Here is a 25,203-nt window from a genome sequence, read left to right as displayed (position 1 = left end):
AATTCTCCAACACTTCTTGAATTAAGGTTGACTGACTATTTAAAGCTCTGTTGGAGGTTATGTGTAAGCTGAGATATGTGCAAGCTAAGAAGTAAATCTGAGAATGAAGATGTTGTTCCAGCAAGGAAGATACATTTTGTTAGGGAAGAATTTCACAGCATACTCGCTCTGTGATTTTCCTTAATATTTTCTATGTCTCTAAGGGAGATGATTAAGGTTAGAAAATGATACTTGTAATTTCAGCAAATATCTCTGCTTGGTCTTCACTTAGAATGAAAAAAACAGGCTACATCCTTCTCTATACCCAGTGAGATTCTTTAACCCAATGAACCCCACCTCTCCATGCAGAGAGCTGCTGGATAACCTTTAAATCATAATCCTGTTTAAGGCAATCTAAACCTAAATCTATACAAGCAAGATTCTTAATTTGATTTGCAACAGAAAGCTGATTCTTCTGTCTACTCGTCATTATGTTATACGTTAAATTAAGTCATACTGTCATGTGTGGTATTTAGAAACCGCTTTAGAAATCAATGTCAACAAAAATGTCTTACATTGTAAACCAACATAAATAAATTATGTAGGTTCAGCAAAGACTGGAAAATCTACAAGCAACATCAGTACATAATAATGGATTATGTCCTGTTATGGCATTAATACAGAATATGGATAGGACAGATAAGAAATGCATCGCAGAAACGATTCATTTCAACACCCCAACTATGAATGTACAAAATTACTTTTACATTTGAGAAAGAAGGCCTGCATCACTAGGACACTACTGAAATGTAAAATGTGATCAATATCAGCATTGAAGACTACCTTATACTCAGGAGAAATACAGATATTTGCCTGAAATATTTGTTTTTCTAGTTGATGGATACAACTGATACTATGGTAAAACCTATACAATCGAGGGAATTTTCTTTGTAAACATGTAAAAATATGTTTACAGTGTCTTTGTTATGAAGACTTCGACTTAAAATTAGACTTGATTGTCCCAAATGGGAAATTCTTCTTGTTTGACAGCAATCAATAAACAGTGACATCACTGACAAAGGTCCCTACTAGAGACAGGGAGTGATTACTCCGAAGCTGATGGCAGCGCGTCCCTTTAGTTGATCCCAAACGACTTCCTGTTCTAAATTTAAATTAAACTTATTTAGACTTTGACCCAGGTCACTTCTGTATTTTCAAAGCATGGCCAATCACGTTACAGATGGCCAAGGGCTTTGATGTAGAGAAATCATTTCTAAGTTTCCAGGCGATTAGGCTAATTTGAAAGTATGAGTAGGCATTTCTTTAACAATTTCAGACGTTGAAGTCTTGGCAGTAAGCTCAACTCTTGTGACATGACCAACACAGCAAAGTTCAGCCCAGTCAGCTCGAAAAACAGAGGCCTTTTAGAGGTTGAAGTTGGTACTGTCAATCGATACAAAAAAAACGAATCATGATTAATGACAGCAGGGGTGAATAATTACTATAATTCAAATTTAAAATACCTTTTATTACATTTTTAAATTTTTAAGACACTCTAATTGTGCCACATGGAAATGCAAAGAAAGCCACTGGCAGCCTTGTTCAAACACAGCCCAAATAATTCAGTTAGGGATTTTGCTTGACACATACGATTTTAACAGAAAACAACCAATTTAACAATAAATCAAAAACAACCTCCTTTAGAAACAACCTGTCCCTATACATTACTACAAATACTACATCCAGTCATTATTGTTAAAGGTGCAGTGTGTTTAAAGTGCTCAGTGCAGCAAAGGTCTATATACTGAAGAGAGTGATTTGGTTCAGTGTCATTGGGGAGGGGGGAACAGATTGCCAAATAAACATGAAATATAAAAATCACAAATGTTAAATTCAAATAATTATTTATAATAGATTAACAATAGAAGTATGGTAAGTAAAGCACAATATTAAATGATGGGCAAAATTACATTAAAAGTCACATATTAAACTCCTTTTCAACAAGTTTAAATAATTCTCAGAGCTCCCAAAAACATGTCTGTGAAGTTTCTTGTTAAAAATCCACTCTGATGCTGTATTTTATTTTGTCTATATACTCTATTTCAGCCCTGCTTAGAACAGGCTGTTTCTGTGTCTTGTAGCTTTAAATGCAAATGAGCTGTGTCTGGAAGGGCTTGTGTGACTCTGGCTCTCTCATTCCATGCCCTATAGTTTATGGTGAGAAGGCAGACTCAGAGGGCAGAACAAACACCTAGCTATGGGAGTGTCAACAACCTGGGGGAGGGGTTACTGCCCTTTGTGATGTAATGAAGGGAACATCTCCAAACGTCCCGTTTGAGCACACATTTTCTGAAAAGTGGAGCAGGCAAAAGACGGAGAGGGTGGACTTTTCTAATAACTGGTTTGTAAACAGACTATGGACACATATTGGTGTTAGAAAAACATGGAAAAGTGTATTTTGCACAATATGTGACCTTTTAAAATAGACAAGGAAGCAGAACAAGTGTAAGGGTAGCTAGGTTGTGATTTTCCCAATAACAAATCAACCAGTATAGAAGCTTAGCAATATGAATACACCCAAAACCGACAAATGATAAAAAAAAAAAAAAAACAAGTTGTTGTGGCTGAAGACAACACTTGATGCTTGAAAATGAAAGCCCTTAAAACAATATGTTCCGTTCACTCTTCTTCATATAAATGGATTGTCCAAACACTTCATTGTTCTATTCGACTTAATTGATTAATATTCAAGGTAACAGACTGTTGAACTAAATTTTCTCTTTAATTTATTTTAGTTTGAAGCATTGACAAACTTGTCTCTTTTCAGTTAGTCTGAAATATGTATGAAAGCAAACAGCATTTAGACAAAACTGTGACCCACACTTACAGCAAAGCCTGATTCCTTTACAGAAATGTCACCCTCACTGTAGGCAGAAAATGGTAAGTACTGTGACCTGCAGCCCTGACGGATCATGAGCTGCCTACTAACTGAATGTCTGGTATCACAGACCACTTAATGATCCCTCATTTGTTTTGTTATTAACTACTGCAGACGCTTGACTCATGTTTTAAGTCTGTTCTGAGACAGATGGGCCTGCTGTTTAACGTCAGAGTAGAGAATTCCCATGATTCCTGCAGTCTCTACGTCTTTTTGTTATTGTTTTGATTGAGAGCCCCCTGGCAGCTGAATCAATAAATAAATAAAATTACATACTGTAGTTTAAAATGGTAAATGTTCATTAAATCATGAGTCAAAAAGTCCTTGACTTGATGTGCATTTTTTCAGTAGAGTAACTTCACTCTTGTTTAGTATACAGTTAGTGTGTCATTGTACAAAGAGCAATGCTAAAACAGTAACATTTAATGATGTCAAATTTGCATCGTCTCAAAATCTAGTCATCGATAAACACAGCCAATGTATATGCACAGGTCTGCCTATCTCAAACACCTAAAAGAGAAAAGTTTGATACACTAAAAAAAATCTGTGTTTCTGCCTGCAGCAGGCAATATCTCCATGATTTTCAATTAGATCATCTTGCACTGCAAACATCCCAATGGAGCATGAGAAGAAACATTTATTTGAGAGACAGTGGCAGAATGCTTGTTATTGAGTCTGAACAGACCACTCTGTGGCCAAAACAAAAGGCTTAAAGGATGAAGCAGAATGTGACGGAAATGGGAGCAAAATGCTCTGTCTAACTGATCACTCATCAACAATACAAACACTCAGAGGCAGAGGGATACAAATGTCACAAAAACGGTTGAACATGTCCAGAGGATATTTGTATCCTCTATGAAGTCACAGCTTCAAAAGCACTGAAGCCTAGTAAACTTCATTTGAACCAACACTTGTCCCCTCTAACAGATTTCTTGTATTCAGCTTTACAGTCTGCATCACTTTCAATTATCAACCGGTCCAATGTCGTTGGCTGACCGAGTGTCCAACCCATATCATGATGCTGTCATCCCAAGTAGTCCTGACTGAGATACTGGTGGACAGGTGATGAGCTCTGGCTTGCTTCTGATTGACGTGGTACTTTGTGCTACAGCTGAGTGAGTCCAATTTCATCTCTGTGACACCCAGTAAGTCTTTCACATTCTGCTCTCTCAGTCTTTCATTTGCCTTTTTGCAACCTGCAGTATGAATCAACTTGACCCTTCTTCCAGGCATCGCTTTTTCCATCCCACCCACTCTTGTCAGTTTTGAGATGTGTTACTCTGACTGTTGTACTACTGGCAGCCAAAGAGCACTGTTTATTTTATGTCCATGTTCCTTGGCTTGATCTCCTCCCTGAGGAAAGTCCTTCTCCTTTTGCTCAGTTTGTCAGCTTTCAGAAAAATCAGAGCCATTCCATATTTGTTGAATACCTTTCAACTGGGATGCCACAATACATACTTGGGTGGACAAATAAAATGAAGCTAGAGTGCAGCAATCTAAAGAAGATCATAATGCTTTCAAGACAAATTTGAATCTAAAAAGTGCTACAATTCTTTTTTTAATTTTTTTTAACTTAAAACAGTAAGACAGGTCGTTAAAATTCTTAAATGTTTCTTTAATTCAAAACTATTTCACATCTTTTGTTTTAAATGGAAACTCAATTACACAGACACATAATGGAGAGGATCCCTATCCCTGTTATGTGCAAACTTAATATTCTGCAACACTTCCTAGTTAATCAATTTCCATTTGTGTTTATGATCGAGCCCTGGCCATGTTTACTGTATATTCCATTTCTGCTTTGTTGATCTTTGAAAAAGAGTCAAGGGACTTCATGAATCTAATACAGCAAAAGCCAGCACAAGCCTCCTGTTTAGCATAATCAAATCAAAATTTAGAATCTCATCAGTTCAAACATGATCAAATATTTATTTACTTTCCCCTTACAAAGCCAGCTAGGCTTTATGGAATCCCAGTGTTGCAGAAAATGTTGCACAGTCCTCTTCAGATCCATAACGCTCTGATTTCTGTTTGACAGTTTATACACTGACAAGCTCTGGCACCTTTGGGACCTCAGACTGACACATGCTGGGTTTTTATTTGAGTTGATGAATTGAATTGGCAACAGCTGAGCCCCAATGGAAACACATCCCAATACTATTCAAAATAATTGGGATGCTTTTTAATTAGCTGTCTGGGCAGAGAGATAAATAGATTCTGTTTTTTTTTTTAAAAACAACATCAATTAATTACATAAAACTCTTTGACATTATAATCAAGTTTGTATTGTGACATTCCGGTAGTTGTAATTTGATCCACTTTGTTTTCAGACTGAAGCATCAACAAAAAAGTGGCCCCATTAAATGCTGAAGACAATAAACAGTAAATGTCACCTGCATGTAACCCTTTCTGATAAAAAGGCTTTAGTAAAAGTTCATGTTATGAATACAAAGATGTTCCTTTGTTTGCCTATTTGCTTCAATCTGCAAACAATCAAGTCTATGTTCTATCCTCTCACTTGACGGCGCATCTACAATATTATTTTGTTAACTCCAGACTAAAGTATTTCAATGTTTTCATTATGTTTTGTTCACTCGTGGTGTAGCCACTAAGAGCTGCTATGTCATCGGAGTGTGTCTTAGTCTGGTCAACATATTGGTCCACAACAGCAGGTTTTGACCATCGCTAAGTTATCAAAGTCATACAGTTTTCAAGCAATTCTTTTTGGCAACTGAATCTAATAAATTCAGGGGATGGAAAGAGATTATTTTGGGAGGCAATCATTAGAAATTAGTTGGTAAGAGGCAGATAAAAATGGCTCTTATTTGTGAAAGGCAAAGTGTTTGCACAAACGAGCATTCTTAGTTAAGAAAGTCGCATTACAAGGTATGCTGAAAAGAACAGGCGAATAATCTGAGATGTATTCAGAGGATTTTGGAGAGCAACTAGACTTCAACCTTGTTGTACATACAAGTAAATGGGTTTACAGAGGTTTGAACATCTTATACACTTTTCCGTTGTTTGCATTAATGGACACCAAACTCGACCAGGGAATCAACTATGATTCTGCCCTCAGCTGCTCAGAGATTGTAGGTCTGTTGAATGGATGTTCTTGGTGACACTCTGATAACATTATTTTTTTAACAGAGGACCATGGGTATATTTGACTACAGCTCCTGGGTATCCTAAACCCACCTCAAATGGAGAAATTGGTGATTTGAGTTTTGCCTGTCAATACAGACACAAAGACTATGCACAACTAATGTCCAATGTGTAAGGCCTGGTATGACAACAATGTCTGTTTTCTATCCAGAGATGTGTTCGCTGAATTTTAACATTTTACCTCGTATTACTGAGAGAAAATCTCCTTTTCCACAAGTCAGGTCCATTTGCCATGTGGGATTTCTGGTGTTAGAGTGTAAAAGGGAGAAATTGTGGTTTAAGACTATCATTAACACCTCGCTCTGGTTGACACTTGTTCTCCTAGGCTGTTTGAAACCTTCAGTCTATTGGTGTCAATATGCTCCTTTATGCCAAACATGTTAACGGAAGAGCATTTTACAAATAACACCTTTCTCATTGGATTGTATAAATGTTTTTTTTTTTTTTCTTACTTTGCTTGTTCTTATAAGAATGAACAGATGCCCAGCTGGGTGCATGTTTGTGGAGGCATGGCTTCATCGTGAACTAATGGGTTCAAGCCAGGAACATTTGTTCTGCAGCAATCTTGTACTTTTAAAGCCTGTATGTCACAGGATGTCACTCAGTCTGTGCACCCAACAGGGGAGTGATGAGGCAGATATCACAGTTTCTGCTCTTCCAGGGCCGGATATTCTCAGTTTAGCAGCAGGGGTGTCACAGGGTGCAACGCTAGATCCCCAGGTGAACTTTAGAACTGAATTAACATTCTAAAAAGAATGTGTATAAACAGATTTCACTGGATTGTTTGAAAGAGTTTCTTTTGGCTGATCTTGCTGTGGATGAAATCCTCATATTTTAGTTTTGCAAGTCTTTTCGCTCCTTTTTGAACATTGAATTGCCTCAAGATTTTTTTTGAGTCGCGCTTCAGAGTGAGCAACATCCTTTGCAAGTGTTTCTTTTTCTCTGCGTCTTTGTTAGGCTTGGCCCAATCCTCGGTCAGACAGAGACACAGTTTCGGGTCTTTGTGTTTTCCCAAGACAAAGAAAGAACAGAGGAGAATCCAACCTCACAGATTGCAGACTGATGGATGGGGGCTACATAGCACGGCCGAAGGGTTGATGCTCAAGAGTGTCCCCATACAGATAAAAAAACAGCAATCTAAATTCAGGCACAATGAAGGGTTCCCTTCAGAAACAGAGATACACTTATAGTCATTCAAGGTTTGATGATGTAGAGGTATTTTATTAAGGTAAGGTAAGGTAAATTTGGTTCAGTGACAGTTTTCCTCCCAAGCATTGTTGGTTGGTAATTAATTGACAAATGACAACTTGTTTTTTTCCCCTGGTAAAAGAGGTACTGAGCATTGTTTTTTATAGTAGTACTGAGCCAAAGTTTTAAATTCTGGCATCAAACAGTCTATTTATGTTGAAAGGTTCAACTCATCTGCTGCCATAGGACCTCTACTTTAAGTGTCAATTAGAAAGCACATTTCCATTTTAAACTTGTGCACACCTTATGCACTCCATTCAACCTGCACTCAAACGTATTCTGTTTTTGCCTTAAAAAGAGGAAATAATAATGCTTTAGGATGGGAAGCCTGGTAACATAATGCACTGAGCAGCAGATGTTGATCACAGCTCTCTGCTTAATTTAGCTGAGGATAGACATTCTCTGCCAAAGAGCTTAATCTAAAACTTTTGATAATTTTGGAATGTGATAAACTATAAGCAAAACTAATAAGCTTTCATTCTTGTTTATTTCTGAGATTCGCAAGCTGTCCATAATGTTTCAGGATTTAATTCTAGGTTACGTCATTGTCCCAGGGATTTAATCATACAAAGCTCTCTGCCTGCTGGATTTCCCTTAACTCAATGTCAAGGTCTGACATGCTCTTGATTAAGACAATAATGCTGCTATTGTGAAGAGAAATGAATTGTGTGTAAGTATCTATTTATTCACATTAGCGTCTCCTAAATGTTCTCTGGAGGTGAATAAAGCAATTTAGTTGATGATTCACAGTCACTACATTCACAACAAATTCTTTTGTTATTCACATGGCATTATTATAGTTAACCATACAAGGCTACATTTTGCTCGTGATAAATTTGTGTCATGGAGAGCCGACTGTCAAGCCCAATGAACACAATTTGTAAAAGTTCTGCTCTAATTCATGTATATCAGGAATAACTGCTCCCTCAAAGACAAACCACAATGTCATCCCCCTGAGCTTTATGTCTTGCTTTAGATCACCACAGGCTGCTAAAACAATACATCATTCAATAGGCATCACGAGGTTCGTGTTGTGTGGGATGGCTTCAATGTATACTTCATTGGGCTATACTTATGGTGTCTAAATTCACAAGGAAAGGCAGCCCTGCACTGAATATAGTATTATCACTGATGAGGGGGTTAGGGATGAATGTTAATCATAGGATTTAAAAGGCTAGCAGCTCTGACAAGCTGTGACGCTTCATTACACAAGAGAAAACAAAATTGTTGTTTGGAGGAGAAATAAAGATACGGCCTTGCTGCAGAAATCTGTTTTTTTTTCTCTTGCCTTGTGTGAATTTAGGCCTGAGGGTGGCAACTGGGAAAAACGATTACAGTTTACTATATCGCCAGTAGTATAAACAAGTTATTATTGTTAAACTCTGTTCAAAGAGCCATAAAATACCAAAGGAACTTAAATGCTTACAATCTATCTTGGATGCTGGATAATTCAAATGGTTAACAAAGGAGTTTCAGTCTGTAGAGCTCAAGTGTTAATCCCATAAATGATGAATTCATTATAGGACTAGGCCTTCCCTACAACTTAAACAGTTGACACACAACACAAGGAGGCATGTGTTTAAAACACCATAATGAATGTCATCATGATGTAATTAAAAAGAAAAAAAAATAGCGATTCCACATAAAACGGTTATAGCCTGGCAACACAAATCTAAGAACAATGTAGATGATAGAGAGATGATTGAAAATATTTGAATAACACAAAAGAACAGATTCAAACCAGGACATAAAGTAACAGCCTGTCATCAGGGGATATTTGTTTGAAAGATGAAATTCCAAATTTTAATGCTCAATGCAGCAAATCAAACGATAGTTAAAATGTTATTCAGTGAAATGTAATTTATCAAAATAGTTCCCTATTAGGGCGCGCTGGTGGCGCAATGGTTAGGGCGCACGTCCCATGTGTTGAGGCTCTCGTCTTGAGCGGTAAGCCCGGGTTCACTTCCACCCGTGGCCTCTTTCTGCATGTCATTCCCCACTCTCTCTCCTTGGTTTCCGACTCTATCCACTGTCCTATCTCTGCATTAAAGGCACAAAAAGCCCAAAAAATAAATCTTTAAAAAAAAAAAAATAGTTCCCTATTTAACAGATGTTTAGATTTTCCTCTTCAAACCACAAAATTTCAGCCTAGTTGTCCTAGAGTACAAGCCTGGAAATAACCAATGCCATGGGGAGTGATGCATTTGTGTAACATGAATTCCTTAACTAAATTACATAGACATTTACTGAATAGTTATGGCTATTGGGTTACATCTTTTGAGGATTCTTGTCATGAGAGTATGTGTTGGTAGGGTCACATAGCAGACCTGTCCTCATGAAAGCATGAATAACTGTAACAAGCATTACAGCAACCAGGCCAATAATTGCCCAGATATTAGCCTGGACCGAAGTGTTAGAACAACCAATTAACTAGTAGAATTATGTATAACCATGCAGTCAACTCTGTTAAAAATTCCCACTTTTTTCACACAGCATAAGAGTTTTAAGGAAACCGTCTTACTGTCCTGCTCACCTGTTATTATGTTGTCTAGTAGTGTTGTGGGCATGCAGAAAATCCCAACCAACAGGTCACTCACAGCGAGGTTTAGGATGAACAAGTTGGTGACAGTCCGCATGTTTTTGCTCCTCAGAACGATGAAACACACCACTCCGTTCCCCACCATGCACACAAGGAAGATGAGCAGGTAGGACACAATGAAGATGGCTGCTGTGGACGGCTGATGCAGGTAAAATCCGACATATGTGATGTTGTTCCTGGGTATGACGGACTCCTCAGAGGAGTTATAAAGAGTCCAGTTGTCATACAGTTGAGTCAAGTTGTTCACAAGTCCTTCGTTCATTTTAAACCTAAAAACAAAAGAAGAAAGACAGGCAGATTACTTCATGCGAATCAAATTGCTTTCCATTAAGGAATTTGATAATTGTAACCAAACTAGTGCTGTTGTTCAGAGGTCAAACGTTTGCTACTTAAGAGTTGAAGAAAGAAGAAAATGATTTCCCTGAAAACATTGAAAAAGACTTTGCAATATAGAACAAGAAAAATATATCTGTATCCATGACAAAAACCTTTTTTTAGTTATGTGATCTTTACATTCTGAGAAATGAAGAAGTCTAATGTATAAAATACAACAGTTACAAGCAGTTATTTACTCATTCATAGACATTTATAGTCCAACTTACTCTTATTGGCAATATTTTAAACTGCACTGGTATATTTTCTTCTTTTTCTGTCTGCCTAGCTTTGTGTTGTGTTTGCACTGCTGCATTTGCACATAGAAATCACCTAACGGATAAATAATGGTCATTGAATTGAATTGAACTGTTGAAGATGCTGAAGTGCCTCACAAGCTGAGTAGAACTGCAGTTATAACTCTGTGCATTCGTCATCTCATGGGAGACTTTGCACTCCACCATTGGCAAATATAACAATTAGTATAGCTTCAAGCTAGAACTGTAATTATGAGCACATGTACGACACAGTCTCACACTTTTATTAATATGCAGAGTGTGCATAATTGATTGTAATGACATTAGTGTCATTAGAGTCCACCAGAGTCACTTAGAAATCAGACACAGCCTCAGCTCTTCAAATGTACTGTATGTTTCCAGAACATTGACAAGTTAATGCAGTAAGTTGAGCGATTGAGCCAAATGCTCATTACGATCCCTGACAATATGACACTTTCTTAATTAGTGTGAGAAAAAAAAGAGTTTAAAGCCAAACATCAGCTTGTCAGACAAAAGTTGCTACCATGTATTAAATGGGGAAAGTAACAGATGTGAAGCCAGAAGATAAAAGTTTGATGGAATTTAACTCTGCGATGAGTAAGAGATGCATTACAATGTGTTCATCCTTTGTACTGTTGAGATGAAAATCAGAAATGACTGATGATGGAGATGAAGCTTTGCTCTTTGTGCTTCAGCATCAATCTGTGATGTTCAGTGCTTTACTTTATTTCATGATGAAATGCATGCTCTCCCTCTGCCGCCCTTCATCTTCTCCAGCTAGTGATTTTATGAATTTCCTTTAAGGACGCTTTGAAAAGTCCTCGGAAAAGGAGGTTTTCATGCTCTTTGCATGTAGGTGTTGAGAGAGGAATGAGAAGAGCATATGGTTTGGAGGGTGTTCTCTTGATCCTAAAACAAGAGGAGGGCTGTGTGTTGCTTTTTGGCCTTTTTCTGTTGATATAGAAACCAGTGTGTCATCATCTAAATGGGTGTCTGTTAATTAAACATGTTCATTTTGCATTCTAAAATAGTGTTTTTAAATTCAAATTTATTTGTAATTGAGTAATTGTTTTGTCTACTAAGTGTCAAAAAATAGTCTCAATTTTGCTTTTCAAAAAAAGCTTCTTTTTTTTTTATTTAAAGATTAACAGATTAGTTTCTAAAAGATGATAAATCAATATTTTTTCCTTCAGCTTCAGTTGTACCATGGACGAGGTCAACAATAATCTAACAATACAATTATGAAATCTTCTGAAGTGTTAAATTAAACTTTGAACTACGCTGGCTGCAGATTAAGAGAGTTCTAAAAGAACAGAGCAAAAAACAGAGCACTGACGGTTTGAGCCTCCCTACTACAGTTTATCCTTGCATGAGATACGGAACCCCAAAGACATAGCCATCGATGTCTGAGTGCAAGTCAGAATGAGTTAGCATTATCTGCCATCACTGTACGAATGGGTGAGGCAGTAAAGCCTTTTGATGGGTTGAAGGACTATAGAGGAGGTACACAAGTGCAGTCCATTTATAACCCATGTATCTGCCTGTTCATGCCTGTTCAACTTGAATTAGTGGTCTTTTCTGGTTTTAAGAAATTAAAATTCCTGTTCCACTGCTTTGGAATAGAATTAATTAAATTACTGCATAATGAAGATCAGTTTTCAAGAAACATTCTTTGGTCCAAGTTTGCTTTAATTGGGTTTCTGGTTATCACAGGAAGGACTTTTATGCACAATAAGAAGTCAAATTTCACTGCAGTATGTGTAGAATAATTGGGCATAATGTCTAATACAGCCTCAAAAGGGGGTCTAAGATCCCTTGAGAACTTGTTGAATTGAAAACACAAGTCTGAATGTATACATGTTTCATATAAAGACAGGCATGGCTTTAGACACAATTGATAAGGACTTAAATTAAAAGTCATCTGCTCTTCAGACTTAAATTTGTAGAAATTGTAGTCACTGTAAAACATAAAAACTCAAAAATAAGTCCTTCATAGATTGTAATCTTTGTAAGCGTCGTCTTTGTCGTAGCCTCCCTGGAAACTGCAGAGAAATTAGAAAATAATTGCTGTCCACAAGTGGAAAATGAAATAGCAACTGAAAAATGAACGCCACCTCTTCCCTAGCAGCTGTTCCTGAGGTGCACAAGTGTTTTCAAGTGGATATTCCCTCTATGTCAACGTGGAATAAACAGCTGCGACAGAATCTACCCGTGAAATAAGCAAGGGGCGCGTAGATTTGCATCAAATAACTGCAGCTGTAACACTTTGAAATCCTAATTATATATCTGATGACAATGTGTTATCATGATGGATGTTACTTTGGTAATGCTCAGGGAGTTAAAGATTCTCATGGTGGGAAAACATGTTACCTGTCAAACTGATGTCCTTGGCTTTGCAGTTAAATATTCCAATGTATTCCCTTAGCCACATTTTCAGACCAATTAAAAATCCTTCCTTTATAAATACTGCCAAAGAAATTTCTGTAAAAGTGTAATCCATTATTCTGGAGTTATTTTCTGCGTCACTGATGGTCGTGAACCTCGCTGTTGGTAAAATCTCACAATAGGCTTACCGCTGCTCTTTCCGTCTGAATGAAATGAATAAAAAATAAGTGTGAATAAAACATGAAACGGCTAATAGAGGGAACATGGGTGGCCAATTGAAGGAACTAGGGAAGCATGGGATTAGAAGCTCTTTAATGTGACGCCAACTCTGCAGATTAAATGACTTATTTATAGAGACATAGATGTGTCCTGGTAGTCTTGGTAGGTTTGTAGAGTCAAAGGTGAATGCAGATCTAATCATGTCTGAAATGATGCATGTTCTTAGGTTTAAATCATATCAAATGTCCAAACTGATTTGCTGCTTCCTGTGGACACTCATGCATTAGTCAGTTCAAGCAGTGAACCACAGAATAAGCTACCCATAAATGTGATTTTTGTGTACCCAAAGGATGTGGCAGGTCCAAAACACATTCTCTGGATCAGATGTTTTAAGGATGTGATGAGCTAGGCTCTGTGGGATTCAACACAATTTAACCAATTTAATTTCATCTTGAGCCTAAATCTCATATCTCTGACCTCTGAAGAAAGAAAGAAAATGTGATGGTTTTATATTTTATCTCTCCCTAAACTGGCAAAACTCTCGTTAAATGAAAAGGATTGGCTTCACTTTGGGGGTTTCTGAAGGGTTTAAGTAAAGAGAATCGAACAAAGTTAGTGTGCTAATTAGAGCTTGAACAGGAAGTTGTAGTTCTTTTTTTTCCATTACCAATTTAACGAGAAGTATACATGGTCAGATCGGTTGTTTTGATGGTTTGGGTATTTTTAAAGAGAATCATATAGGAGGGATAGATGCACCTATATTATTAACCCATATTCTGTGTGAGAGCACAGATATATAGATCCAAAAATCTAATTACAATCCTTTTAAAAGTCCAAGTCTTCCTCATCTTGGTCTGAAAATCTGTCCATTCACTGTAGATGCCTTGATTACATCTTTCTCCTTATCCATTTCCTTCAAGAGTTCAGTAAATTGCTTCCACTGCCAACATGAAGAGATTGCAGTGGTTTTGTAAAGAGATCAATTTGTCCAGAGAGAGCGCTGTATTGTGTGGTTGTTACTGTATAGTGCTCACTAAGAATGTGGGTGTGGGTCACAGCTCAACTCTGTCATTCTAAGGGATTTAATGTCAATCATTAGGGTCCAGTAAAGGTGCTTTAAGAATCTGTTTCCATACTGAGAGGGAACAGCATTCTCAGCAAGCAGTTACCTTAATACATGACCTTTTCATGCTGGTGGAAAACAGTGTGTGCTATGTTTGTGGTCATAAGATCCTGGGTTCAGATCTTAGATAAAGATTTGCTTTCAATGTGCAGTTATGACTATGTAGGGTCAAGTAAAACACATTATCAAATGTCAGATCAATGTTATAGGTAAAGATATTGAGCTCCAGGTAAGTAAGTTTTCTTGAAATGAAATCTATTCAATAGTCCACAGAATCTGTGTTTTGCAAAAATGAGTGAGAGAGGCTTAAACTATGTATTCTAGTAATAAAACCTTGCCTAATATTAAACCAACCGTTCATTAAGACTCATATTAACACTAACTTTTCTGTAAGCATCCCTAGGCTGCCTTTCTGACCCCTGCAAACTACATTTAATAATTCAAAGAACAGAAAGAAATCGGGCTCCATCAACTACAGGCTTCATTATGTCATTCTCTCCTCGATGTTATCACACTTCATGTCAGTCTCACTGATATTGGCTGCAGATGGGTTGGAAACCAATACTGTCAAGATGTCCCAGACTTAAACAATATAACCATATTTATTGGGTTCAGCTAGGGCTATCACTCTTCATTAATCCCATAAATCCTCTAAACTGTCCCTCAAAGACACCTAATAAGAGGAATAATCCTTCACTTGCCTCCCTGAGAAATACCTAAGCTCAAGGAGAAGAAAAAAAGAGGAAGGAGACAGCAGGGAAATAATGTGTATGTTCACAAAACCTTCCTAATCTTAAATTCTTAACATTTTTTTCTTGCTGTGTAATATATTAGTAACAGTGCATGATTTAATGCTACACTGATCACCTTGCCTCCAGTTTGATACATGTCTTATGGTCCACTTCAACAGCCTTAAATACATCCGAGAAACAGTCAGGGGAACCAAATGGTTTAAAGGCTTATTTCACAGCACAGTCATATAAATCTCAACATGACAAAGTTATTTGTTTTTGATTTCACCATATGAGTATGTTCAGCCTTCTATTCTAGGTCATTGTGCTTCTATGAGCTTCAGGCAAGTTAAGTCCCCAGCCCTCTGTGACTAGCATGCACCCTATGCCCCTAGTTTCCCATTAGCAGCACTAAGGGTACCGCAACCAAACATGAGCTTCACTTTTCCTTAGTGCAGACGGGACCTGAACTGCTTAAGAATACATGCAAAGATTAACATTACGCGCATATAACGGCTTTTACGCGTCACACGCGCTGATGGCCAAATGTTACTTCACCGTGAAGGGTCATTTGACTACTGGTTTTTCTGTTCTGCTAGAAGTTTGCGCGTAAGATCGTGCCATGGGATGGGGACGCGAACTTCAGAAGCCATACGCAAAACCATGCATGAACGACCGCTCCTGAACAAAGAGGTTTCTGTGTCCGCATGGTGATCGGCGCACCAAAGCGTAAGGAATTGGCTGGAAATACAGATAGCAGGAGAGAGAACAATGCGCGCACCGAATCACTTTTTGACCTGAAATACCCTGTTAAGACCTCAATGACACTATTGAACTTAAGTAATCAATCATAAAAAAGAAAATTAGTTTCCATACATACATTTAAGAGGCACCCGACGTGCCATAATATGCACTCTTCTGATTGTAAAATAAGCAAATTAACTTCTCTTACCTTGGTTTATTCAAGTCAAACTGACGATGAGGAAAAATAAAGTTAAAAAAAAAGTCCCCTTTCCTGTGAAGAAGACATGCATTAACACAGAGGGGGGGGGAAACCCACAGGCGTCAAGGAAAAGGAAAACGTCTGGCTTCGTCCCGGCTGTATTGACTTTCAGTCCGGCTTCGTGCTTCCGCTTGATGCGCTTCATGTGGAACAGAGATGCGCTCAAGCAGCCGCTCAGAGCGCGAGTGGAGTGTTTCCAGCCCGAGCCGTCCGTATTTGATGCGGTGACGTTGGGAGCGAAAGGGGGAGGGATGAGAGTGGGATGAACAGGCTATGGTTGAGTGATATCCCCCTGATCTCTCCCAGATGCTGTCTCTGAAATGCCAAGAGTCGACTATTATAAAAACTGTCAGATGTGATGATGACAGTGAGAGGGCAGGTCGCAGATGGTCTGAGCCGCGGAGCGCACCGATGCTTCTCGTTTTACCGATTACTAAATTAAATGACAGCGCTAAAGAAAAATTAGAAAAAGAACTTGATGATGGTCGCTATTTGTATGCCAAAAATCCTGATGTAATAAAACAATTAAGTTAAATTAATTTTTAAATGAAATGTTTCATTGATCCAGTAATGACATGTGTTTTTTTTTATTACCTAGAGATTATATTTTTCTTTTAAATGAAGCTTTATTCACAGTTAGTTGACAGATTTTTTTTGAATTTAGATTAAATCATTGTAATTGTTTAATTCAGAATGAATTTTTAGCTGCTCATGATTCTCAATTTGAATTGATACATCTGATTTCACTGATACCTTTTCTGACTCATATCATGCTGAACTTGATCAATTGAATATAAAATTTAAAAAAAGACTTACACTGGCAAAGACACAGAGAGTTTGAATCACTGAGCAGATTTGTATCTGAATCTGGTTCAGGAAAGCGCTTTGTTGGCTGCTGCACCTGTCACCATGTTCAGTAAAAAAAACATCACAGTGGGCTTCAAGGTTCAACAGAAAAACTGAATAACAAGAGAAGGGGACACAAGCAATGACGTTTGCAGAAAGATAATGTTAAGTGGTCACAGAAAGGAGCTGTTTCAAGTTTTTATCCTTGTTGGAAAGGGGTTGTTCTGGACAGCCGTCAACCAACGATCTCGAGGAGCCTATGAGAGCTCAAGAGCTCCCAGGAAAGTCGGTGGTTAGTGACTGAGATTTACAGATAGATACATGCAGTAATATGATGTACTGTATATGCACAGAGAGCGAGATGTGGATGTGGGCTTGTCTGACCATTTCTGTGTCTTTCTTACTGTAAATGATTTTAAGTAACAGGAAAATCTAGAAAAGACTGTGAAGAAATGTTATCTTTCAACTGAAGTGGCTACACACTTTACCTTCCTTTTGTGATTTCATGGTAGACTGTTTTAACAGAAAACTTAGGTCAACACTTGACACGGTGGCACCATTAAAACTTGAAAAAATCACAACAAATCCAACACCTCCATGGAGAAACAAAGACATCTTTCAATTGAAGAGAACCTGTTGAATAGCAGAGAGAGGGTGGCAAAAAAAATAAAAAAATGACAATTTATTATGACATTTCTCGCTTGGTGAAAAAGCTTTTATAACAAGGCAATTAAACAAGCAAGCAGGGCTAATTCTCACATTTAATAAATGATGATCACAATAATCCAAAAATCCTTTAACCATTTAACCCTTTGATACACAAGCTATGCCTACCCCCTCTAATGCACAACATGGGTCAAAAATTACCCGCATTCATGTGATTGCATGCATGGCTGGGTGTTTCTCTGCCAACTTTTTTAATTCATGTATTTTATTATTTAATAACCCAGGTATTCATTCAATATTTGTTTTTGATTAACACAAATCCTTATTTTTTATTTTTGCTTATTTTCTTTTAAAAAATAGTTTTCGTATTATTTTGTCAAGTTTACATAGATGGGTCAAAAATGACCCGTGCTGTCAAGTGTGATTTAATACAATATATACATATATATAATGTTATTAAATTAATTATTTTAGCAGCAATTAGGATCACACAATAATACATTTAATATCTGAAATGTTTGTGTTTTTCTCTTAGTCACACATAACATACATATATCACTGTTATTGAACCGCCCATAACATACATATATCACTGTTATTGAACCGCCCATAACATACATATATCACTGTTATTGAACCGCCCTCCTGTCTGATGTCTCCTGTGGCTGGGTGGTGGCTGTGTTTAGTTTTTTCCTCCTTTTGTTTTGTTACAGTACTGGATCACTTCCTCGCACTGTTGTCATCCACTGCTTTGTCATCATGCATGGTGCTCAGGGGGGCAACAGCCTTTACCTTCTTCGGCACATAGCCAGCTCAGCATCGTCATGTTGCCATCGAATCCAAATTCTGAGCTTTGTATCTCCCTCGACATATACTAATAAACTGATCAGAATATGATGGAATTTATGTCCAATACGGTTTTAAAAAACTGAACGAATGATCCAACTAAATGCCCCGAATTCCCAGATATCTTTTTCGACCTGGTTATATCACCTGTAAGAGACAATAGTACATGTTATAGATATGATATATAACACTTAACATAATATCAGTAACCCTGTACCAGAAAATCATTAACATTGAATACAATCACATATTTTAGTTCATGCCATGCAACTGTATTGGGATATATTTCACTTGCCTTTTAACTAATAATCCTACATACATGGCATGGATGAAATTAATTTTTGGCAAAGATATAGAGAAACAAAACTCCACAGGGTCACTTTTGACCCATGTTGTGCATCAACCTTGTTTTGAACCAACCTTCCACTCTGTCTACAGACTGATCCTGTGAAGATCTTGCAGTCCACTTCAGAAGTAAAATAGATTTTATTAGATCAAATCTGCCCCACTATCAAATATATATCGTACAAAAACAACCTCAAGAATCTTTGTTTTAAAATGAGTAAACACTCGAGAAATTTGTCCTGGTTGATGCTGAAATGCTTGGAAAAGTTATTCCTCAACTTAGAACAGCAACGTGCCTTTTAGATCCCATCCCAACATCATTTTTTTTTACTTTCATGGCTTTTTTCATTTCGACCCTTTTAACATTTTTTAAACTATTCTCTACAGATGGATTCCCTACTGCTTTTAAAACTGCCATAGCTAAACCTCCTCTGAAGATAAATAATTTGGATGCATCTATGCCAGATAACTACAGACCAGTATCCAACCTGCTGTTTCCAACTTTCAGGTATAGTTCCTTACGGATCAGTTTTTGAATGACAGTATGTTAGTGAATCAAAACCCTTACATTTTGAACATTGTTCACTCAGTTCACGATTCAACTCTCTCTGGAGTCCCTCCTCTGGGCTCCTCCTGCCGTTAAGGAGAATGGCTGATAGATGGTTCATATTAGGGTCAATTGACTTTAATATTTATTCAACCCCTCATGGCTCCAGGCTCTTTAAGAACAGTTTGAGCCTTCACATTTCTCTTCATGTGGGGTATTTCTATCTTTTCATTTAGTTTTGCATTAAAAGCCATGTTTGAGCATCGACATCCAAGCTCTTTAGATTCTAACCTGGACTGCAGCTTTGACGTGGCAGCTTGCCCTACAGATGATCCGTTTGATGCTCCACATTTACATAGCACCATCACCTCAGCTGCACCCTAACCGAACATAGCTGCTGGGTTGACAGTACATCAATGCTGTATCCAGAATGCTTCTAAGCTAAAGTTTTGCAGTTGTTCTCTGATTGAAAGGTGAACAAATTCAAGTGAACTCCTGCAGCCGTTAAAAGACACAAATTACAGGAACATGGGCTCTGCGTTCAACTCTAAGTTGCCAGTGGCATGCCATGAGCAAATCCGCTAACTGCAAGCAGAATAACCTGGAAAGTGGAAGGGATTAGAAAAAATAAACTGTAACTTCTTCCTGTGAATGATGACAAAAAATTGGATTGAGGAGGAAAGAGAAACTAAGAAAGTTTGACTCCTCTGGTACGTCATTGACACTGTCTTTACACAAACAGAATTGGTTTATTTTATAATGAATAAAAAAATACTTAAAATATCTGGCCATTCAATTGGCTAATTACTGCATTCATTATATTAAAATATATATACACATACCTATACTTAACACACCTAACAAAATCCTTTAAGAACTAGTAACAAAACACATTTTGAAACTGTCTCTCCAATGTTCTCTAGCTTCATTTGCATCAGCTTGTTTCTGGATGCTCCACTTGGTGGGATTTGTTAAGTATTCATTGTGCGTGAGGTTTATAGCAGGGACCAGAAAGTCTAGATGGGTCACATTTTCACGTTTTGAAAGATGAAAACAACATCCCCTTCAACTGAAAAGACTTAGAACATCAATTAATTATTATGATTATGAACAAATAACAAATTCATATGTTTTGCTGATATGAAGGCAGCAGTGTTTTTCCCTCTGGGTTGATCAACCCATGCATCATTTTGAATGTATCAGATGCCAGATTGGTTTATTTGTGAATAAGTTTGCTAACCCTTATAGCAATGTACGTCATCAAGATGCATACCATGACCTCCCTCTTAAACCCCCTCCAAACATTCAACCCAAGGTCTCCCATAGACTGATCTACCTTCTTTAACCGAGAGACATTAACAACATTTACCTTTGTTCATGACCCGAGAAATAAATCCTTTATATGTACAGCTGCATGAGAGGACCTCTCCAGAGAGAGAAAGACTTTGCTGTATTTGCTCAGGCAGTAAATGGTTATACATTTCTTAGAAAAATGTTAATTTGTATATGAGAAGAGTCGACATAGAAGACAATTTGACTGCAGAACTTATTTTACCAATTGAGAATCCCTTGCATTTTGAATGCCTTTTTGTTAAAATTATTTTACATGAGAACAAACGATTTATAATAGGAAATATCTATAAACCTCCCAATGCTCCTGCTGAAACAACTGAATGTATCCTATATCCACCACTAATTCTTTAGACTGCACTGGTGAAAAAATTATATTAGGTGATTTCAACTCCAATTGGGCAGATCGCTCATCTCGTAATGACCGCAATCTCTTCAACAGCATAAACTTAATCCAATTTATAAGAATAAATGTAAAACCAATGCTAGAAATGCAAAGGCAAATTATTACAAAGACTGTCTGTCAACTGATTTTAAGAACCCAAAGCAATTTTGGAAGAGAGTCAATAGTATAACCAATAAACCCACATGAAATCCTACTACTCATATCAAAATAAACAATGAAACTGTCAGTGAACCATCATTAATTGCAGAGGCATTTAGCCAACACTTCTCTACAATTGGTAGCTCCCTGTCTGGTTATTCTCACTCTGACTTTATCGCCTCTCAGAACAGATGTGGCAGTTCCTTTTCCTTCAGAACTATCACACCAACTGATGTCCAACAGGTCACTGATGGTCTAAGCTCTGGATGCAGTGCTGGTCCAGATGGTCTGGAGATTAAGTTCTTTAAACTTGCCTCTCATGTTTTATCATTTCCCCTGGCTGATTTATTTAATTTATCTCTTGCAACTGGTAAAACTCCCTCATCCTGGAAATGTGCCAGAGTAACCCCTCTCCATAAAGGGGTGACCCCACGGACATCAATAATTATAGACCTATTTCAATTATTAATAGCATAGTAGAAATATTTGAAAAATTCATCTTTAATCAATCATCTAAATACCTTAATGATTATAACTTATTATCACCACACCAATCTGGTTTTAGACCAAACTACTCGACCACCACTGCTCTCCTAAAATTTACCAATGATATACAGTCAGCATCTGATAGCAATATGCCTACAGGTGCTATATTCATTGACCTTGATGGTTGATCATCTCCTTTTAGATAAACTACATGCTATTGGTCTCTCTACTGTCTCTTTGTTATTTTTCAACTCTTATCTTCATTATAGAAGTCAATGTGTTTTTTTCAGGGCAGCCAGTCAGACTTCAAGATTATTGATAAAGGTGTGCCACAAGGTTCATCTTTAGGTCCTCTATTATTCTCCATCTTCATCAATGACCTCTCACAAGTTTGTTCTGACTGTCAAATTCATTTATATGCAGATGACACTGTAATATACTCCTCCAGTTCGGACATTTCACAAATTCAATACTCAATACAATCTGATTTTAATCTAGTCCAAAAATGGTTTTCTGTCAATAAGCTTCTTCTGAATAAGAAAAAATCATATTTTATGTTGTTCTGCACTCGACCAGATTCTTTGCCTTTAACAAAAAACTGTATATTAATTTCCTGGATGGAACAGCATTCGAAAAAGTAGATGAATTTAAATATTTGGGCCTTTGGCTAGATTCCCAGTTATCTTTCAAACCTCATATCAACTCAATCTCTAAGAAAATATATGGTCGTCTAAAATCACTTTATCGTTCTGTTGAATGTTTTTCCCTGCAAGTCCGGAGAAGAATCGTGACACAATTGGTGCTGCCAATCCTTGATTATGCTGATGTTATCTATGGGAATGCCTCAGAGACAAATCTTCATCCTCTCACTATTTTATATAACAGTCTCTGTAGATTTGTTCTGAGGTGTCCATACCCATCATTGCCTAATGTATGAGTCCTTGAATTGGCTGGCTCCCAGGTCCAGATGGAAATTTCATTGGTCGCTATTTACTTTTAAATGTATCTATTTTAATACAATTTAAAACAATTTCTAATTCCTTTCAGTTCACAGTATAGCTTAAGGCATACTGCTCATCTATTTTTCTTTACACCAAGACTCAGGAAAGAAATTGGTCGCCATGCATTTAAATTTAAAGCTCCATCAGATTGGAATAACCTACCTCGCTCACTTAGCTCTATCACCTCTTTTCATATCTTTAAATTATCTCTACTTATTCATTGTCAAACATCCTACTCTTGCTTTTGATTTTCTTTCTTTATCGGACTCAGTCTGTCTGGACTTGCTCGCGCTCGCGCTCATGTACCTCATATCAAGATGTATGTACTGTGCTGTACCTTGTGCCTTGATGTTGCGTACACTATGTGTGTGTACTGTATAGTGTGTATCATGCATATATATGTATATGCATTTATATGGTGCATATGTGTGCATGGGTGTACATGGCTCTTGTTGCTTTTTTTTCTCCATATTTTTTCTGATTGTGTAATATTGGCTGGTGTGTGTGTGTGTGTGTGTGTGTGTGTGTGTGTGTGTGTGTGTGTGTGTGTGTGTGTGTGTGTGTGTGTGTGTGTGTGTGTGTGTGTGTGTGTGTGTGTGTGTGTGTGTGTGTGTCTGTGTTTAAATGTTTTGGTATTATGTTTCGGTTTCATTTTGACATTGTATTACTGATGAATATATTTATGTTTTGTAAGGAGCCCCTCAAAAATGCATCTCAAGGGGCTATCCTTGAAATAAACTACAAATTACAATCTCAGGACACCTTTATTGTTTTTTGGAAATGCTCATTCAGTTAAATGTGGTTAGACTTAAAAAAAAATTAAGATTGCCTTCTAAAGTCAAAAAGTGTGTGCACCAGTACATATGTTCAAAGCACTTCAAATAACTAGTTTAATAAATTATGATTATATTTGGCAGAAAAATGTGTTAGCATCACAGCCTTCTAAACTTTCAAAAAGACATCTCAGGACACCAGCAAATGAAGTACGTAACTGGGTTTAAGGCAAAACAATTCTACACTAAATTACTTCTGATGTCGACATGGAGAAAACGGTGCAGGACTCTTTGGTCCCAGGGGTGTTCTCTGTCCTGCTTCTATTAGGTTTGTGTTAGAAAAATCTATTTCAGAGTCACAGTGAGGTCACCTAGCTGTAAATGTAATGAAAAAACAGAACGTTTATTTCAGTGATATTTAGTAAGAATATATGATGAGGTGAAAGAAATAGTAGTAGAAATTCAGAGTCTGATATAGGTTAAAAAGCACAACAAATTCAAAATCTGTGATGAGATTAAAAACATCCTATCCATTAGGATGGACTAAAATCAAGTCATCGAGCATTAAAAAAACGGTTACATTTTTCCTGTTACAGGCGTAGAAGCGGTCAGCTGCTAGAACCGTTTTCATTTTACATTCATGGATCATTTTCAGTTGTTTATTTTAAACTGTAATAGAGTGGATTCTTAAAGAGTCTTTTCGGAGAGTCAGGGGGCAAATGATGTCAGCTGACTTGAGTTGCTGAAAGTGAATTTGAGAAAGAAAAAAACCTCAACGGAAACCCAATTCACCCTGAGTTAAATGTTTGGACCATTGTTTTACAAAGTTACATCATTGTTAAAAAAAATAGTTTTTAAGGTAATGCTGGTACTAACGTTTAACAGATTCACAGATTTGTGCCCAGCTCAGGCCTATACTTTCTTCCCCACCTCATGGCCACTAATGCCCCCGTCAACCCAACTGTGAAACTAGATGAGCCAACACATCACTGGGGTTATTGAGTTGGCACCTCCTTGACTGGTGCTTTGTCAAGAGAGTTTTTTCAAACTGTTGGGAAAGTGAAGTCTAGCAGAGTTTAGTTAAAAAGAGGTATGTATGTAAGTGGAAACATATTTCCATCCACAATTAATTCACAATTACACATATTGTAGTGTATATTTGATTTGAAGCTACACTGTGCCTTATGATAATATAAGAGTAAGGGAGAACTTTGTTTAAGGTAAATAGTTACTATGCATATTGTTGTTACTGCAATAAAAAAATGTGATTCTACTACCTTCCACTCCTGAAATGTGTTGCTTTTTAAAAAATGTTTGTAACTAGACCTCATTACTCTTGTGCATTATTTCTCCATATTAATCATAGGGCAAACATATAAAGCTCTGGAATTTGATTGTTATCAGCATTTGTTCAGATACATTCACAACGAACTAATTTTGTTTTGTTGTTTTTGGTAATGAGGTGATGACGTGCTTGTGGGAGGTTAAAGAAAGGTTAACTTTTCAAACTTTTTTAGTTACAATTCGGGGTACAATCATGTGCATATCGAGGAGCGGATTCATGCACTTTTTCTTGTTCTCTTTCTCTCTTTGACTGGTCTAAAGATGCTGCCATGAATAATGAAACAGAACTCGGTTCTTCAGAGTGCAAGGTAAAACGAAAAAAAAATATATATGTAGCCAGATTTAGGTTTGGCTGAGCTCCAACTTCACGCTTGGGTTCCTCTTCTATTACAGAACGTCCTGATCAACCACCGACATC

The 25,203-nt window shown here is 37.3% G+C and overlaps 1 protein-coding gene across 1 annotated transcript in view; it reads right to left on the bottom strand.

Annotated features, from left to right (window-relative positions):
• Nucleotides 1–16,205, bottom strand: part of npffr2a (neuropeptide FF receptor 2a) — a 29,464-nt gene extending 13,259 nt beyond the window's left edge. Inside the window, exons 1-2 of the mRNA XM_029278674.2 lie at nt 15,987–16,205; nt 9,861–10,195 (exon numbers count right to left, since the gene is read on the bottom strand). Of these exons, the coding sequence (XP_029134507.1) occupies nt 9,861–10,188 (328 nt within the window). The 5' untranslated portion in view covers nt 10,189–10,195; nt 15,987–16,205. The remainder of the gene's footprint in view (nt 1–9,860; nt 10,196–15,986) is intronic.
• Nucleotides 16,206–25,203: the final 8,998 nt, after the last annotated feature.

Source organism: Labrus bergylta, chromosome 2, assembly GCF_963930695.1.
Source record: "Labrus bergylta chromosome 2, fLabBer1.1, whole genome shotgun sequence".
In the NCBI taxonomy this organism is placed as follows: domain Eukaryota; kingdom Metazoa; phylum Chordata; class Actinopteri; order Labriformes; family Labridae; genus Labrus; species Labrus bergylta.
Note: the sequence above shows the minus strand (reverse complement) of the source record. Positions and strands in the feature narration are given on the sequence as shown.